General features: G+C 42.8%; 1 protein-coding gene across 5 annotated transcripts in view; it reads left to right on the top strand.

Moving 5' to 3' along the window:
* The window catches only part of VPS13B (vacuolar protein sorting 13 homolog B), a 626,989-nt gene that overhangs the window by 580,092 nt on the left and 28,635 nt on the right, over positions 1 to 18,262 (top strand). For 4 of the 5 annotated variants that reach the window (XM_064476933.1, XM_064476934.1, XM_064476932.1 and 1 more), the window contains exons 50-54: positions 845 to 1,033; positions 3,598 to 3,744; positions 5,719 to 6,002; positions 8,201 to 8,328; positions 8,539 to 8,738. In XM_064476933.1, coding sequence (XP_064333003.1) covers positions 845 to 1,033; positions 3,598 to 3,744; positions 5,719 to 6,002; positions 8,201 to 8,328; positions 8,539 to 8,738 — 948 coding nt within the window. Of the gene's footprint in view, positions 1 to 844; positions 1,034 to 3,597; positions 3,745 to 3,831; positions 4,336 to 5,718; positions 6,003 to 8,200; positions 8,329 to 8,538; positions 8,739 to 18,262 lie in introns of those variants that run through there. The other variant, XM_064476936.1, reaches the window with a different exon arrangement.

Here is an 18,262-nt window from a genome sequence, read left to right as displayed (position 1 = left end):
CAGAATATGTTAAGAATACAGAGTCATATTCTGTGCTAACCCACCCCCTAGATATTTTTGTGATTTTTGCAGAAACTCTCTTAAGATTTGCAAGGTGGGTAAGAATTAAAGATTTCTGAACAACTGGTTTTGTCAAGGCCCTTTTTCCTTTGTAAGGGGACTTAACCTGTCCGTAACCATGGAAGCCCCCCCCCCCCCGTTATCTATAATAGCAACATAGAATCATTGCTAACACAGAGGAAAAATCTCATTGTAAAACAGAATTTCACAGGAAGATTTTATATTCCATCACAGGAGAGCTTTCTTGATAAGGCTATCCCAGTTCAAGAAGACACATAAATCTGTAAGAAAATAAGAGTACAAGGAATTCCTAAATAAAGTGTTTTCCTGATAGGGAACAATTTGAGAGTACTTTTTCTTGACCTCCAGTTTATAAACATCTTTATTCAATTGCATTTTTCCTTTTTTTTTTAATAATCACATGATGTTACCTTATGGAATTGGAATGTTGACCTACATGTACCTAATATTGCATATTATTCTCTTGTCAAATGAAATGAAACCTTCAGGTTTTAAGCCGTTGGTATTTACAAGGCAGAAGCAGTTTGGGTTGATGTTTTTCCCTCCTTCCATAAATATGAATTCCATTGTGAAGCAAAGAAAGCATTGGGAACTAAAATAAAATGTATGTTGCCATTATCAAAAAAAAAAAGGAAAGAAAACTGTAGAGGGATTGGTTGCCTAAGTAGATCAATTATATAACACACAAAAAAATTCCTACGAATTGAGGTAAAAATATCAAAGTTAAGAAAAATACTTTATAATTGAGGCATTATTTTTCCAGGAAGCTTTTCAAATTGGAATATACTGGGCAAATACAAACACTGTGCACAAGTCAGTAGCAATTAAACTGGTCCATAACCTGACGTCTCCCAAGTGGAAAGATGGAGGTAATGGTGAAGTTGTGTCATTGGACGAAGAAGGGTTTGTTGATGCTGAAATCAGACTTGGTGCTTTCCCAGGACATCAGAAGGTAGGATCAGAGTCTGTGGTTTGGGGGGAGTAGCGTGCCATCCCCTCAACCTGTTTAAAATGAGTCTACACTTTTCTTCTTTAACCCCTTTTTGGTATTACTTGTTCTAAACAATTTATAACAGTGAAACATGTGATTTCTTAGACCTCTCTGTTTTACAATGTCTTCTTTTTTCCTTTACCAGTGATAATAGCTGTGTCACATAATTTATCCAATAACCACTCTATTTCAGAACACTCAGCAGTCACTTGATTTATTGTATGTGGGGGAAAAATGAATCTACTCCAAAATATCCACAAATTGTACTTGGCCTCCTTGTTTTAGAGCAGGAAGCAGAGTTGCTAACATTCTGAGTATTGAGTGAAAAGACAAAGGCTCCTGCAGCAAAGGTTATTTTCCTGGAAAGGGCGTCCTGACCAAAATGAGGTGGATCCCATAGAACCAACATTATGAGAGAGAGTTGTATTCTTTTTTTTTATAATTAAAAAAATTTTTTATCTTTAGTTGAGGGGGAAGGTAATTAGGTTTAGTTAGTTATTTTAAATGGAGTTACTGGGGTTCGAACCCAGGACCTTGTGCGTGCTAATAAGCATGTGCTCTACCTCTGAGCTACACTCTTCCCCTCTGGGAGTTGTATTCTTGAACAAGGGACTGGTACCCATGTTTGTAAAGATATGAATACAAAAAACATACTTAATCAGTTATTTAAGTACAAATGGTATGTGCCTTTCAGCATAAATTTTTTCTCAAGTAGTATATGAAAACCAATTAAACTGAGTAACATAGTAACAAATCACAGTTAACTGGATGTGTGAAAGTACAGTATCAACGTGTACCATGTAGAAATCTCATGCTGTGCTTAAGAATATCTTCATTATTTTAGCTGTCCCAAATCAGAAAAAGAAGGCATACTTCATCAGAGTGGTGTAATTCAGAATGACCTTTCTCTGGGGAGAAGTTAGATTTTGACAGGCATCTTTGAAGAGCCTCTTGAGAAAAGTTAGGGTCATTTGATGACTTTTTAAAAATAAATTTCTCTGATACAAAGAAGTTGGTCTGCAATCTTCAAGGCTGGTATCCATTTCCTCCAAGTTGTCTGGGCAACACATGTTTATGCTCTGCCGGCCAAAATACTGTAACATGGGTGTAAATGGCAAAGAGCTGTAGGCGTGAATCACCCAGAGTTGAATAGCTGTAAGTTGAGAAAAACCATCAAAACCTGGAGAAGAAGTTATGATATACAGTCAAACACCCAGTGCCTCCAGCATCTCACAAAGTGGCCGCAGCAAATGCAAATAAATGTTAGTGAATGAATGAACTGCTGAAAATGTAGTATTACTATGTTTATATCTCATTATTCTTTAGCAGTGATTCTCAAACTTTTTAGTTTTAGGGCCCCTTTACACTCTTGAAAAATACCGAGGACCTCCAAAAACCTTTTGTTTATGTGGATTATAGCTATTGACTTTTATCAAATTAGAAATTAAAGCAGAAAATTTTAAACACAAGAATTCACGAACATACATTTCATTAGCCATAAGAACTCTGACATCATATGTCATACAGCCTCTGGAAAACTACACTGTACACTCAGGAAAAAATTAGAGTGAAAAAAATAGCATCTTAGTGTTATTGTAAAATTAGTTTTGACCTTGGGCCCCTGCAAGGATCTCAAAGACCATCCCCTCCAGGTATCCGCAGACCACACTTGGAGAAGTTCTGTTCTGACATGACCACTTACTAGATGGGTATCTTTAGGTAGATAATACCGTCTCTGAGCATCAGTTTCTCATACATGTGGTAAGACAGTGAGGTGATACATGTAGTGGTTAAGAGCAACACCATGAAACCAGAGTGCATGGTTTCTCAATTCAAGCCCTAGACCCTCTTTATCTTTGTGACCTTGGGCAGGTTGCTTACCAATTTGTGCCTCATTTTTTTCTCTTCTGTAAAATGGGAATAGTAGTAGCTACCACATGTGGGTGTAGTAAGGATTCCGCAAGTTAATATGCATAAAGTACTTTAAACTGGTGAAGCACAAGAAAGCAGTATGTGAGGTCAGTCATTACTGTCTTCTTCATTATTGCCATCAGTATTACACTTGTCAGAACTCCCCGTGGTCCACATATACCTACGGTGAGGTGGTTGCTGGGATGAGCATGAGGAGGAGGGAGGGAGTGCTGGATGGACTTCTTTTTCTTTTCTTTCTTTCTTTTTTTGTATTGAAGTATAGTTTACAGTGTTTTGTCAATTGGATTGATTTGTTTATGTTGGAAAAGATAAGTGGCATCGGTTTAGGTGTAAGTACTATATAAATAAATATTTTGTGAAGGAATTGGTTAAATAACTTGAAAACCACACAGTAGCGGCTAAAGCACCCTGTTGAAAAGCAGATACTGACAGTTTTGAGACTGAAAAGGAACTGTATGAAGTACTGTGGGACAAAAGGTAAAATTGACATCGTCCTGGTCAAACCAGTGGCTAAAATGGCCTTTCGAAAATAATCAGATTTTTCTATGCCATGTCACATTGTTTAAAGTACTCTTTCCTCAACTGTCCCGCAGTTATGTCAGTTCTGCGTTTCCTCCATGGTGCAGCAAGGCATACAGATCATTCAGATTGAAGACAAGACTACAATAATCAATACTACGCCGTATCAGATGTTTTATAAACCACAGTTATCTGTCTCCAGACCCCACTCTGGAAAGGAGGTAAGCAATTCAAACGTGACTGATTTGTCTAAGTTTTGATAAATAAGTAATAATTAGATCAGCTTTTTTTTTTTTTTTTTAACCTAGAACAAATGAAAAGCTCACACAGAATCTAGGTAAAGATTCGTGTAGTTTTGCTTTCATTAAAACCGTGGCCGTCTCGGGCAGCGCTTCCAAGGTAATTGGACGCGGAGACGTCCTACGAAGCCGCAGATCCCGGCAGCTGCGGGCGGAGTGCGGCCGCCGTCTGCCCGGAGGCTGCCGCGCACCCGGGCGCCCTCACTAAATCCGGGCCGCATCGGCGGCGGGAAGTGGGCCTGAGGACCGTCTCGTGGAAAAGAACATCTGCTTCACAGGCTGTGCTGCCTGAAGGAGCCATGTGTGCCGAAGGCCCAGCCCAGACGAGCCCCAGATCTGGGAGCACTGAGCTCTGTGTCCGCAAGGAGAGGAAATGTGAAAACAACGTACCAGCTCATTTATGTTAACGTCTCTATGGCAGAATATTCGGGAAATGAATCCAGGGAGGATTTTTTTTTTATTCAGTTCTTGATACAGTTCAGATGAACAGTTTCATTTTAAGAGAGTAAGGGGATATTTAAAAGGACTTAAAAACAGAATATGCTAAGTGGTATGCTATTATTTTATGCTATTGAAACCATCATATAGGAAAGTATTATTTTTCTTTGCTTTCATCTGCATTTATTGTTATCCCTTACTTTCAGCTCCTAAAAATTACATTAGAACAATACACAAGGATGCTTAGGAAGCATTATAGTATTTATAAAATGTCAGAATACTAGAATTTCATCTTGGGTCACTGAAGTACTGATAAAATAAATAGGTGACCAGAAGTCCCCTGTCAGGAAGTAGAGGTCAATGATAATTGAGCTGTAGTTGAGGATTTGAGGATAGAACCAGCCTGTGCCCTGATAATGTTCCTGCTTCTCCCCACCCTGAGATTTGGGGTCAGAGTTTTCCAGACTGACACGTTCTCATCTGAAAATGGGCACAATTTTCCATTCCTTGCAGGGTTTGGGTGAAGATTAAATGAGATGATATGAGGAAGAATGCTGGGCACTCAGGAAATGAGAGCTGCCGGCAGCCCCCTCTACACCAGCTCACAATCGGCTCCTGGAGAGAAGTGGAAATCCTCGTTCTTTCTGCAGCCGAGGGGGCCCCTTTTTCCAACCCTGACCCTGCTTCGGGCAGGTGTGGGAATGTTTTAAAGACATGATAATCCCTACCCTCTCTAGGAGACTGTCTGAGACAGTGGGAGAAACAGCAACCAGGGCAGGGGGAAGGCTGGCTTCCAGCCAGGGTCTGCCACACCCGGCTCCGTGCTGCTGGACAAATCATCGGCGCTCTAGAAAACAGCTCCCTCGCTGTGGAAGAGGAGGTGCCAATAAATTATCTCTAAGGCCCTTTTTAAGTCTCAAATTCTGAGATTCTTCTCATGTGCCAGAAAGCATTTGGAATTCTAACTGAGGGCTGGAGATCAGAGTTTCCTGCTCCCTCGGGATGAGCCTTCAAAAAAAGTGCATCTTCTGAGCTCCCAGCTTACCTTCTGTATCTCATTCAGGTCTGTTCTTTCCAAGGTCCCCCAGGGCACCCGCCACCCTCTTCGTGCAGCCATACCTTTCCAAGAGGACTCCCTCCCAACAAACGGCATTTCTACCACCAGCATCTGGATTTTTTGCAATACCTGGGGGATATCAAGAACTTTACATCACCTTTTAAATCACACCAGCTCTATCACGTTTCATTATGCCTAGAAGAGCAGACCCTGCCTTCACTGCTTGTAATCATCTCATTAGGGCTTTCTCATGGGAACAGGTCTTCCAATATTCCCATGTCCCCCACCTGGCTACCTCCTGAGAATACACAGTTCTGGTTTCTTAGAAGCTGTTCTCTAAAGACCTTAACTTCTCAGTGTGACTATAGTAACGGCGCTCTCTGCACTTTTTCTTTTTTCAGTATTTTCATATTCCAGACAGCACTACTTACAGCGTTTGCCCGGGTGGTGAGCCGCCTGCTGTGACATCCAGCTCCCTCCCTTGCTGGGACTTAATGCCTGACATCAGTCAGTCAGCGTTGGATGCATCCCTGCTTCAAAAACAGATCTTGCTGGCCTTTTCCGCTGCCGCAGCTGCCGGCAGCTCACAGTGTTGGAGCCTGCCAGCTCTGGTCAGACCGGAGTTTCCCAGACAGAGTGTGGCCGTGCCCTTCAGGAATTGTAGGGAAAATGGATTCTGCACCAGGTAGTTTACGTTTATGTAAATGCCCTTCTTTGCTCATTCATCCAGGTACCAGAAAAGACAGGATAGTTGTGGGGCTCACCGCATGTAAAATTAGGTTTGATTTTTATTTTCAGCGGCTTCTAGGTATGGTTTACAACTGGGCAAGGGTTATGATCACACATAGGATATCCCGGTGTACTACGGATGAGATTTTTCCCCTAACACAGCCTAAACCCGGGGAAAATGTGGTGTTTGTACCATAGAATAGCAGCACCTATCTATCATAATGAACAGATCGCCTTCTTTTATGACTTCTTAGCCTCTGTCAAGTGATAAGAAATAAAGGTTAAAATATGAGAGAGTCAAGTTGGAAAGCATTTTCTCTTCCCATATTTTACTTTTACTTCAAAATGGAATTTTTCCCAAAAAGTTATTGAGAGATAACTTAGATAAACACAAGTTACAGAAGACTCTGTTCTGGGTTGTTCCTGCACGCAAGTTGCTCCAATTACCAATTACCAATTATGCAAATAACAACCACAGAATCAAACCAGAGACGTGTAATGGTTTGCTCTTACCGGATTTTTATTTTGTGGTCGCTTTGCACGCAGTACGTCCTTTCTGTAGCTGTCGGGAATAACTTATTTATGGTATATGTTAAAAGTACAAAAGAAAACATATTGTGACCTTATGAGAGGTACCTTATTCTCATGATTATGAATTTATAGACTTTATTGGAGATTTTAGCCATCTTAACTTTGATGTATATAGAGATTGCTAGAGGTAGTATTTCAAAAGATAACTTCCTAACTCAAGTCATCCATAATGGTAAGGCTCTGTTCCCCACACACATCCTTTCTTCCTTCACAACATTCACAAACATCCCTGATTTTATCAACACTTTCCATCTCTAACTCCAGAGGATTGGCTGTCCTTAATGTTCTGGTTAGAGAAGTTAAGTGTGGTAAGTTTAAGGAAGTATTTTTGAAAGCAGTGTAAACCTATGTGTAGAAAACCAAACTTATTTTTAAAACTGAGAGGCAGAATTTAAAATAACACAATGAGAAATTATGTTAAAGTTTCTAAGATTTTATTAATGTAATTTAACCTTATCTATAAATAATAAGATAGGTATTAGATTGAATGTACCATATTTTAGTCCTGGTGCCCACTTTCTTGACTTTAAGTGAGACATTCTCTGAGGTTGGCCTGCCCGGCTCTTCCAGAATTAGGCTGGGATTGAATTTCATTGTCAATCCAAAGATTATACTCTGAAGTGTTTCATCTCCTCCTCTTTGTCCTCCCCTCAGTACGACAGTGCACATGTGTTGGTGTTTCCTCAAATGCTAATGTACAGTTCATCTTGACATCTCAGACAGATAGAGTCTTTGGGAAGGATTCATGCTGGCGAACAGGGTAGATGGTGAATGGGAAATTCTTTAGTGTGTTACTGACCGCTTATAATCCGTGTAAACTAAGGGTCACATTTGGCAAGTATGTGCCTTCTTTGTAATTTAAACTTCAGAGAGAATTCTTTTTCCTGCTTTGATATAAAACATTGTTTGGTGGTCTCTAGGTCTAAATGGGAGAGTTTCCCTCTGTCTGTTGTAGAGGGCAGCCTATGCCCGCACAGCAATGTTTCTGATGCCAAATAGAAAATATAGTTTTGCTCTTGGTAGTCACAATGGAGATCCTGTAAGGTGTGATGATCTTGTGAAAATGGACAGCAGACATAGTGAGCCTACCTACCTGTAGAACAAAAACAGAGCAGACACCCAGATTCTCCAGTCGTCCTCCTAAAAGCACATCGGCTCCCCCTTTGCCAGAATTTACCAAGCGCTTTTGAGGAAGAAGGCAGCCCATCAGAAGAGATTAAAGCACATGTGCAGAGAGGGGAAAAGAGCAGCAGGAAAAGCTAGCACGTCTGTAATTCTCTCTGAGTGGTAGAAGCTGCAGGATTTTTATTTTAAATAATTTTTCACATTTTTTTTAATATTTCATATAAATACGTGTTACTATTGTCAAAAAAAATTAATAATAGTGCTTGGCAGTTAATAGATGAGAGGACGGCCTCATTTCTCTGAAAACATTTCCTCTGATGTATAAGAGAGATGTTACAGAGGTTCAGAATATTGCAAATCCGAATGAACATGTACCAGGAGAGAAAGCATGCATCTGTTTCTAAACCATCTCTGTCCTGTGATTGGCTTCTCTTCCAGGGCGGTAGCACTGACGTATCAGGAACACTTGGGGGTGACCTATCTAACCCTCTCCGAAGACCCTAACCCTCGAATAATCTTCCACAACAGATGCCCAGTAACAATACTTATAAAGGAAAATATTAAAGGTATATGTTACAATATTGAATTTAAATAATATAAAACCTATCTTCTTTCTGGAGATTTTTGACTTAATAGTTTCCTGTGATCCTTAAATAAAAATATTATTCTTTAAGTAAACTTCCAGAAGTTTCTCTCACCACTTACGTTTAATATCCCCAAGTCTTTGTCTTCAAGGCCTCAGTCTGCCTATGCCTTTTTTTTTTTTTCACTCTTAGATATTCCAATGTTTGAGGTGTATTGCCGAAGAGTTCCTCCTGAGTGCTCAATCCATCATGAGCTGTATCATCAGATTTCCAGTTACCCAGACTGCAGGACCAGAGACATACTTCCCAGCCTCCTTCTGAGAGTGGAATTGCTGGAGGGAATAACGACCGAGTGGAGTGATGCCGTCGACATCAACCATCAGGGAACACAGGTCAGTGGGCTGCGTGCGTTCCTGCCAAAGCCCAAAGAAAAAGTCCCTTTTCTAGGGTTTCCATGGTTGTCTGTTTTTAAACATAGTTTTCTAAATGCTGAACTTCTTGTCTCTGTGTGAGGGCACACGTGTGTCCACTTTTACATCCTCATTTGGTTATGAATTCTCAAACCAAGCATGTATCTCCAAAGTATGCCCTACTTTGAAGATATGAGAGAGGAGCGCTTGGTAAAGCTTCCCCTCCTGGGTCAAATCCAAGGTCAAAAATGAAATTAAATTACTTATCTTCTGCCATTAAGAAGGTGGTCCAACTCTCCAGATTTTAGGACAACCATAATGCCAACCCTAGTTTAACTGCCTCTTTTGAAAATTTGCTTGTTTAAAAATATACATACTTATCCCAGGAGTACATGAAACTTTGCAAACATAAGGACAGTTTTAAAAACCTGAACAGATCTATGTCCTGGTTTGTCTCTTGTCTTACTCTGGATGCTAATGGTGTTATTTTTGTTGAAAACGGCACAGGAACCTAGCATTTCCTTTCTGCTCTACTTAAATTTATCATTTTAAAGTACACTTCAGTGGCATTAAATACATGCACAATGTTGTAAAACCATATCCACTGTCTATTTCCAGAAACTTTTCTTCATCCCAAAGAGATACTCTGTACCCATTAAGCAATAATTCCCGTTCTCCCCCTCCCTAGTCCCTGGTAATCTCTGTTTTGCTTTCTGTCTCTGGATCTGCCTACTCTAGGCACCTCATGTAAGTGGAACCATACAGCATTCGTCCTCTGGTGTCTGACTTGTTTCACTTAACATTTTCAAGGTTCAGCCATGTTGTAATGTTGTCAGAACTTCATTCCTTTTTATGACTAAATAATACTGTGTACTTTGCAAAAGTTCTTTCACATCTATTAGTTCATTTGATCTTCACAACAAGCTTTGAAGTAGGTCCTATTGTAATGGTTACAAAACACAATTTATGAATGTATTTACAATAATGACAGTGGTTATTTCATAATCGCTTACTGTATACCAGGCATTGTGCTAATGAGCACTTTACATTCATTCTTATTTAGCCTTTGCAACAGTCACGCAAGATAGGAACTGTCCTCTCCAGGTTACAGAAGTGAAAACTAAGGCGTCCAGAGGGAACGTGGCCTAAGTCCCACGTGTTCCCAGGGAAGGGACTTGTAGGAAGTAGCGTTCACGCGTAGTGGTCAGAGCAGATGCTTTGGAGTCAGGCAAGCCTTAACTCCCCTCTTCCCCCGTCCTGCTGGCACACTCTGTCTCATCTCTCAAGGGATCTCTCCACCCCGGTGAGGTCTCCTCCCCACCCCCAGGACCCCCTACATACTCCAATAACATTTGTAACATTTAATGGCACTTATTTCTGGAAATGATTTCCTACCAAGTCAGGATCCCTGGTGGTCAGATACCTGCCCTGTTCATCCTCGGCCTACAGCAGAGTGCCTGTCAACACAGTCAGATGTGAATAAATATCAAACGAATAGATGAATGACTGAATGAATGAGTGAGAAGATGAGGTTCCCAAGAGAGATCTTGTGAAGGAGGGAAAGAAGGTCGCAGGCTAACCTTGGGAAACTCCAACATGTGAGTGTCGTGCGTAGCAGGGGGAGAGGCCGGGCAGGGTGGAAACATGAAGGCCCTGAAAGAGGAAGCCTAGGAGGTGGAAGGCAGGGAGAAGAGGGCAGGCACGATGAGCAATGGAAGTTACAAGTTCAGGGGCAGTGGAAGTGAGGGAGAGCGAGAACGGGTGGGAAGTGCTCTTTTCAGGAGTACGGCTATGAAGCAAATGAGATCGGGGGTTGGGGGGTCGCCCTTTATTACGGTAGGAGAGGAGCCAGTCAAGCAGCCGTGACCACAGGAAAGAGGAGTGGCAAGTCCAAAGCTCTGGGGGTGTAATTCTACTCGAGCAGGAGGACCGCGCCTTCTTCTCTGACGATGGAAGAGAGGTGGGGCTGGGCAGAGATATAGGTAGAGATCTTTGGAGGAACAGGGCTGAGAAATGGGGTGAAGTGATGCTCGGTGGCCTTAAGTCTGCTGTGAAGCATGGTTTGAATCAGCTGCTAAGAGAGAGGGAGGGAAAGGGTGGGGGCCCGGGGAGAGCAGTAGCTGTGCAGACAGGTGACAGACGTGGCCAGGGACAGGGGCTGAGCAGGCTGGGGTCCCCGCTCACCTTGGAGACCTGCAAGTGTGGTGGCCCCAAACTGAGGGCTGTGATTTCCATCTGCAGTGCTCATGTGATGAACAGGGAGAAGCTGCTGGGTCTGTACGGCCTTAGGACACATCCCCCGTCTTGTCTTGGGAATTTACAAAATAAATATCACCAACTACTTGAGGGTCCCAGAGCTCCCCTGCATCGTTATGAAGGTTTTTGAAACTTGCTTATATATGCCTAGAGAATTCTTTACAATAGGCATTGTGCCTGCCAAACCTTAGTTTGGGGATTCCCGTTCACTCTAAATTTCCTCAAACCTTTGTAGTCAGGGACACTTCAAAGCTAAGAGGAGGTACTCTTTCCAACACCCTTATCATCCCTGGTCTGAGGACCCAGCAAAGTCTCATGTTCCCATTAATCTTTAAGGAGCTGCGGGCCATATGTCCTGCAGACCACGGTTTACTTCCTACCCTGGAGGAAGATTTGTTTCAAACCCTCACTGACATCTCCTCAGTAACACACCAGGACATATAAATCACCAGGGAGCGTGGGGAGCTGTGTCTTCCGATGAAAGGAGGCAGCCCTCCTGTAGGAGTGAGCTTGTCTCCCAGAAGCTTTTCCTCGGCCCTGGCTCTGAGGCACGTGATGTGAAATTCAAAGCTGACCTAAAAAAGCAGAATTAAAACACCGTAAAATCCCCATTATGCCGCAAGGGAGAAAACTCACTTAGCTGTTGTCAGTCATAGGTACGCAACTGCCTCGATTTTGTAAATAGGACCGTGTCATGTGGTATAATTTTGAGGTGCAATATGGGAGGGAAGAGGCAGAAAACCACTTTATAATCACCCAAAGAAGTATTCTTTGGATCAAGAGTTATCAAAAAGACCTGAGAGCATGCAGGCTGCAAAATTCTCATTGCTGTGGGTTCTCTGGGGTCGTGTCCCCGGCTCACACCCAGTCAGAAGGTGTCTCAGCCAGAGGCCCTGCAGCGGCAGCTGTGGCTGAGAGCCAGACTTGAGGGGGAAAATATCTTTAGATTCTCAATAAATAAGTAAAGGCATGAAAAGTAAGCTTAGGTTGATCATTTTAAGTCATAATTTTGACCCCATCAGGGAAATAGTTTAGAATCCTGTCATAGTGTATGTGATTTCAATAACTGATACAGCCTGAAACCTTATTTTTGTGAGAGTTAGGCAACATTCTTCTGAAAAATTCCAAACCAAAAAAGTACAAAGAAAACATCGTAGTTACCATTTAACTAACATAAACATTGCGAAGTGCACTTTAGTCATTCAGTCAGCAAGCACTTAGGGAGCTTCTAGCGCATGTCAGACGTGAGAGTTTTGGTGTAAAGCACGGGAACAGAAATGCAACACAGCCTCGCCCTCAAGCAGACTGCGTTGGGAGGAGGTAATTAACAAGCAAGCGATCACGTAGGTCGTTTCTTGTTGTGAACTCTGATAACAGCTCTGAAGGAAAGATAGGTACAGTTGTGCTGTCCCCAGCAGACCAGTGTGAGAGGCCAAGGAGTGTGTCCCTGGCCAGTCGACCGTGCGTCTGTGCCCTCACGGAGGAACAGGCATTAAGTAGACAAGAGAACAGGAGAGTTTTCTTGGCAGAAAGAACAACATATTCAGAGCTTTGGTGCTCAGAGCGTGCACGTGGGCCTTTCAGGGACCTAGCTGCCAGTGTGTTGGTAGTGCCAGAGGAAGGAAGAGGGGGAGGGAGAGGAGGCCAGTGAGGCAATTCAAGGCCAAACCTGGCAAGATCCTGTCGCTCCAATCAAGGATTTCCATTTTTATCTTAGGAGCCATGGAAAGTGATTGAATTACTCATGAAAAGCAGTTACTGAGCCAAAGAAGGAGCAGTTTGAACCCCAAAAAGCAGATTAAAACGTTCCCTTTGCCAGTAATTTCTCTTCTACGAAGATCCAGTAAATTCTCATGATCTTTGACCCTTAGCAGAAGTGTTTAGCCAGGTCAGCCTCAGCTGTTTTCTTCTCCAGTGAGCTCTGTATCGTTACAGAGCGCTTTCACGTCTGACAGTCCCCATTCTTTCAATTATTCAACAGGCTTTTGCTGAGGACCTATCAAAGGCCAAACCCTTGCCCCGAATAATGTGTAATTCCCACCTTCAAGGCACCTGAGTAACTAAATAAATGCGGTCAAGTGTAGTAAGTCCTAACACAGAGCCTTTGATCACTGCAAAAATTCTAAGATAGTCAGGGCAGTAATTTTGATGTTTACGTTACTGATGAGAGGGTTGAGGCTTAAAGAGTAATCCGCTGGGTTCTTTCTAATTAAGTAGCATCAGGCTGGAACCTGGGTCTGCGCACATGTGGCTTGGTCTTGTCTTTCCTCCACCAAGTTGAGGTCACTGCCATGTGGAGTCCTGCCCTGGCTACAGACATTGCTACCTGAAAGTCAGTGAAAGCACAGGTTAGAAGAGATTTTCTGATTTCCCCTTTTCCCTAAAACAAGAGTCCCCTCCATGACATCCCACCTCGGAAGACTCCCAGGGTACCAGTCATGGCTTATTCCAGCAGGGACTATGAGAAAGTTTCTGCTTGTATCAAACCAAAAGCTCTGTCTGTAGCATCCATTCATCCTTCCTTGTGTAGCCCTCTGGGGCATCACAGAATGTTTTCTTCCCCTTTAATACAGCCGCACTACAGTTATTTGAAGGCAGCTTCAACATCTTCTCTAAGTGTTCCCTTATCCAGGCCAAACATTTCTGGTTCCTTGAATCATTCCTTCAGTAAATGTGATTTCCAGACCCATCACCACAGTTACCCTTGTCTGAACACACTAGCGTGTTCTGTTCCCTTTTAAAAATCTGGCAGCCAGAATTACACACAGTATTCCAAATGTGGTCTAACCAGCTATTACCTCCCTATACTTCCATTAATAAAGTAGAAGATTGAGTTAGCTTTTTATTAACAAGTTCAGACTGTTTGTTATTATTGAACTCGTGGTCAGCCACATCCCCCAGGTCTTTATCGTATGACTTGCTGTATAGTTGACTTTTTGAACCCAATGACAGGACTTTACATTTATCCCCAGTAAATTAAATCTTGTTGCTATTGGCATAGTCTACTTGTTGAAATCACTTTTTTAAAAAATTGTGATGCTGTCATCCAACATATTAAGAATCCCTAGTAGCTTTATGTCATCTATAGATGTGGTAAGCATGCAGTCTATGTGTTCATCCAAGTCATTAATAAATGCATTGAACAGGACAAGTCCAAGGTCTACATACTGGTGAATCACCAGACACTTCCCTAATGCATGGGTTCAATCAGCCACTAATGCACCAAACTCTACTGTCATCTAGCCCACATTTCTTAAATAAGAAAATGCATCTAAAAGCACTTTTAATCTCTACTGTATAAGATATTTTTCTTATCTTGCTTACAAGAGCATCATGAGACACTTCAGTAAATGCCTTGAGGAGCCAGGACTCCAATGTGTCATCGGTCCATTTGGTGCAGATCAGACAGGAGGAAGCCTGAGCACTGATGCTTCCAGAGCATGCAGTCATTTTCAGAGCTCTCATTAGCCCCAGTCCCCAGATTCTTACAGAGAGAAGAAGGTACTGATCCAAGTGAGTACCTGATTTAGCATATGTGTAGTGCAGATGTTTTGGCTTCTTGCTTACTTCTCTCCCTCACACCCCAGATCAGGGCCAGAAGAGATATCAGCAAGTTGGCACCCACTTCCAACATCTGCCAAGTGGCCTGGTCTAGAGTCTCCTGTGTGTTTCCAGTTTGTTCTGGTTGAGTCCCCATTGCTACCAAAGATACTTGGGAGTAGGGATTTCCCTGAAATACTTTTCAATAAGTATACAGAGGGAATAATACACCCAGAATGTCTGCTGTTTTCTTCTCATCTTTGTCCAATCTTTTCTACCTTGATCATCTTAGAAATTCGTCCCCCCTTTGTTTCCCCTCTGAGAGATCTAATTCATCTCAGAGCTTTAGCTACCAACTATCACCCCATCACTCCCAGATGTCTATTTCTGGCCCCCACATCCCTCCCAAGCTCAAATCTCTACTTCTAGCCACCCGCCAGACATCTCCGCTTGAAAGACCTACAGCCACCTCAAACCATCGCCATCGTCTGAAACCAAAGTGACCCTTTTCCATTCCACAAGCCAGCTTCTCCTAGAGTCTGTACTTCAGTTAATGTCGTCACTGTTTTCCCAGTATAAAAACTTTAAACAACATTGATATAAATTTGTATGGACTGCCTGCTTTATGTCAAGCACTTGACAAATATTGTCATTAGTCCACATCACATCTCATAAAGGTGAATGCTTCCTGAAGCTCGGAGAGGTTAACTTGCACAGAGCAAGTGGACCTGGGATTCAAACCCAGGACTGTCTAGGTCCCAAGCCTGTCTTTCTCTGCCGCATCCTAGTACCTTCCTTTCTCTCTCTTCCCCTGCACATCCAGTAAGTCACCAGGTTGTGGTAGAAATTCCTCAGAAGTGTCTCTGTGTCTGCCCCTTCTCTCTGTGACCAGGGTCTACCTCAGGCCTTTTATTTATCATCTCTCTCTCTCTCAGATTTTAGCAGTAGCCCCTTAAAAGGTCTCTCTGTTATCACCTCCCTGCCCTCAAATCTGTCTCCACGACTTCCACCAAAGTGATTGCTAAAACACAGGGCCAGCCCAGAAAAGCCTCTCCAGCCCACTGGACTGCTGAAGACAAACCACTCCCCGCGACCAGGAAAGCTCCTCTCACTCCCTTCCTTCCTCCCTTCAAAGTCTGAGTCTTGAATTCTTCTGTACCATGCTTTGCCTTCTTAAAACATTCCTTAACAAACTGTTTGATCTGGAGGTATAAGTAAATTTTATATTTATTCCTTACCCAAATAGAGGGTGAAATGTTTTATGAATTTTTGCAGAAAGTCAGCAGAACAAATGCAATGTCTGACTGCCATGTGATTAAATCAGTTTATGGAGGCTAAGACATCCCACAATCTGCTAGAGACATGCTGGAAACCCGGGAAACCCATAGCGTAAAATTCCAGTCCAAGGGCAGAAGAAGATGAAATGAAATGTCCCAGCTCAAACAGAGAGGTGACAAAAAGGGGGCAAATTCTTTCTTTCTCCACCTTTTGTTCTACTCCGGCCCTCAATGAATTGGTGATGCCCACCCACATTCAAATGCAAATCTCCCCTGGAAACATCCAGAAATAATGTTTTAATCTGGATGCCCCATGACCAGCCAAGTGGACATAAAATTAACCATTAACAAGGAAGTGAAAATGTGAGGGGGTCGGGGTGAGATGAGTCGGGTAGAGGGAGAACTGGAGAGTGATGAAGTCCAACAAGAGACACTATAATGGGAACGAAGACCAGCTGAAGAGGAAATTAGTACAAACTGGAGGAGTGTGCAGCTTAAGGCCTCTTAATAACAGGGATACCTGTTCCGTAACTCAGCCGCAGCACTGGGATGCTTTCTAACTCCCTCTTGGTTATCCCTGGATTGTCACATATTGCCTGGAGGGAGTGGTGCAGGGGGGGTGTGGGGTGGGGGGAATGGGAGAGAAAGGAAGAGAGATGGACTTTCAAGAATTTCAGTTACTTCCTAGGCATCACCTTGTAACTTACTTACTCTGTAAAATTAAACTGGTATAAATTTTTTAAAATATTGTTTGTTGGCTGTAAATATAGTAAATAACCATTTTAATAAAGATAGCTGAATATACAGCAAAGCACAGGTCATATTACACTGTTCTTGCTGGTAATTGTAGGAAAAGATAATGTACTATGTAGAAGGCAGGACCTAGGCTTCAAAGTTTTTCTTGTCTAAGTGCTTACTTACTGATCTGAGTTCTCTTACTGTATGTCGCCTGTAGCTTTCCACGCACACCCTCACACTACCAACGCGAAGAAAGTGAAAAACAACTACACGACAGCATCCATCAGGACTGACTAGCTTATACTGTAATAACAAACAACCCCAAAAAAATAATCCACTCGGCCATTAATCATTCACTTCATTCTCCACTCCACCCCCCACACTGCCGCCCCAAACACAACAGAACAAATCTCCCCAGGGTTCTAACCAGTCACCACATCCCACTGGAAATCGCATACTTCTGAGTGGTGCTCTCTGAGTCTGGATGTGACTTGTTTTCATCTGGAGACCTATGATCCCATCAGCCCCCTGCCAAATGACAGGACAAGAGAATGGTGGTAACTCCTCCAAATTAGAAAAAGGGGGAATGAGAGGCATACCCAGCCTCTTGTCCATGACAGTTCTGAAGTTTCCCCGCACGCCCTGAGGGCACACCTTGGAAGCTGGGAGCAGTCTTCAGGCCCTCTCGCTGCTTGTGGAAGCACTCTTTTACCATCATTCTTCCAGTCCCTGGTTTACCCTCCGAGGGCTTCCTCGGCCACATCTGAAGGCGTATTGAGCCCTAGTCAATCCCAGTCTCCTTTAGTCCATGTTCGTGAATTAATTAGGCAATAGTGATTTCTCCAGAACTCGGTGGACTTCTTATCTGTTTGATTCCAGAGAATCCCACATGCTAATAACCACATCCTTAGTTCTTAAGACATATTTTCTGTGCTATCTTGCTTCCCTACCTCTGTCTGAATTTAAAACAGCCTGTGTGGCAAAGTTATACTCTCCATCTAAACTTTTTTCTCGGTTACTGAAACAGTTAAGGAGTTTTAGCAGTGAGCGGGATGCCTATACGTGGCCCTCAGCATGTCCAAAGACTACATTTTATCTTTGGCTGTTTGGGGTTTGAAAGCGTTTCTAACTCTGCAGAGCCTTGAATTTCTGGAATCTCTTTCTTCTCTTTAATTTTTATTTGCAAACTGGCTAGTTCTTTCCTGAGCTCATGTCTTCTTCATAATACGTTGCCAGGCGCAGCCAGCAGCAGCCAACACACACTGCTAATATTTTGTTTTCAAACCTCATCTTCTAGAGCTACAAATAAATCTATTAGGTGTACAATCTACCTCTCAAGTCATCTCAGACAGTGGTTTTACTGAGTGTCTTGCTGCTTTGTAACATGAGTTCCCATTCTTGTAGCTTTCAATAGCAATTTCTACTGCCTACCATTAAGCCAAGGAGTCGTATTTTAGGTTTTTGCTGGAACCCTACTGTGACCAGTATCTCTCTCTGTCAGTATAGGCTGCATTATGCTGCCCGGCCCTCATCCTAGCTTTTCCTCCTTGCTCGTGCTGCATGGCCAGTGCTCGTCACCAGGGGGCTCTGTTCTGCATGGTCACACAGGGACCCAGGTTGATGGAGGCTCCATCATCTTCCATTGCCCCATTGTAACAAACCACCCCAAAGCATGGAGACTTGAAACAGCAGTGA

Source organism: Camelus dromedarius, chromosome 20, assembly GCF_036321535.1.
Source record: "Camelus dromedarius isolate mCamDro1 chromosome 20, mCamDro1.pat, whole genome shotgun sequence".
Taxonomy (NCBI): Eukaryota; Metazoa; Chordata; class Mammalia; order Artiodactyla; family Camelidae; genus Camelus; species Camelus dromedarius.
The sequence above is the reverse complement of the archived record's forward strand: the minus strand, read 5'-3'. Positions and strand labels throughout refer to the sequence as shown.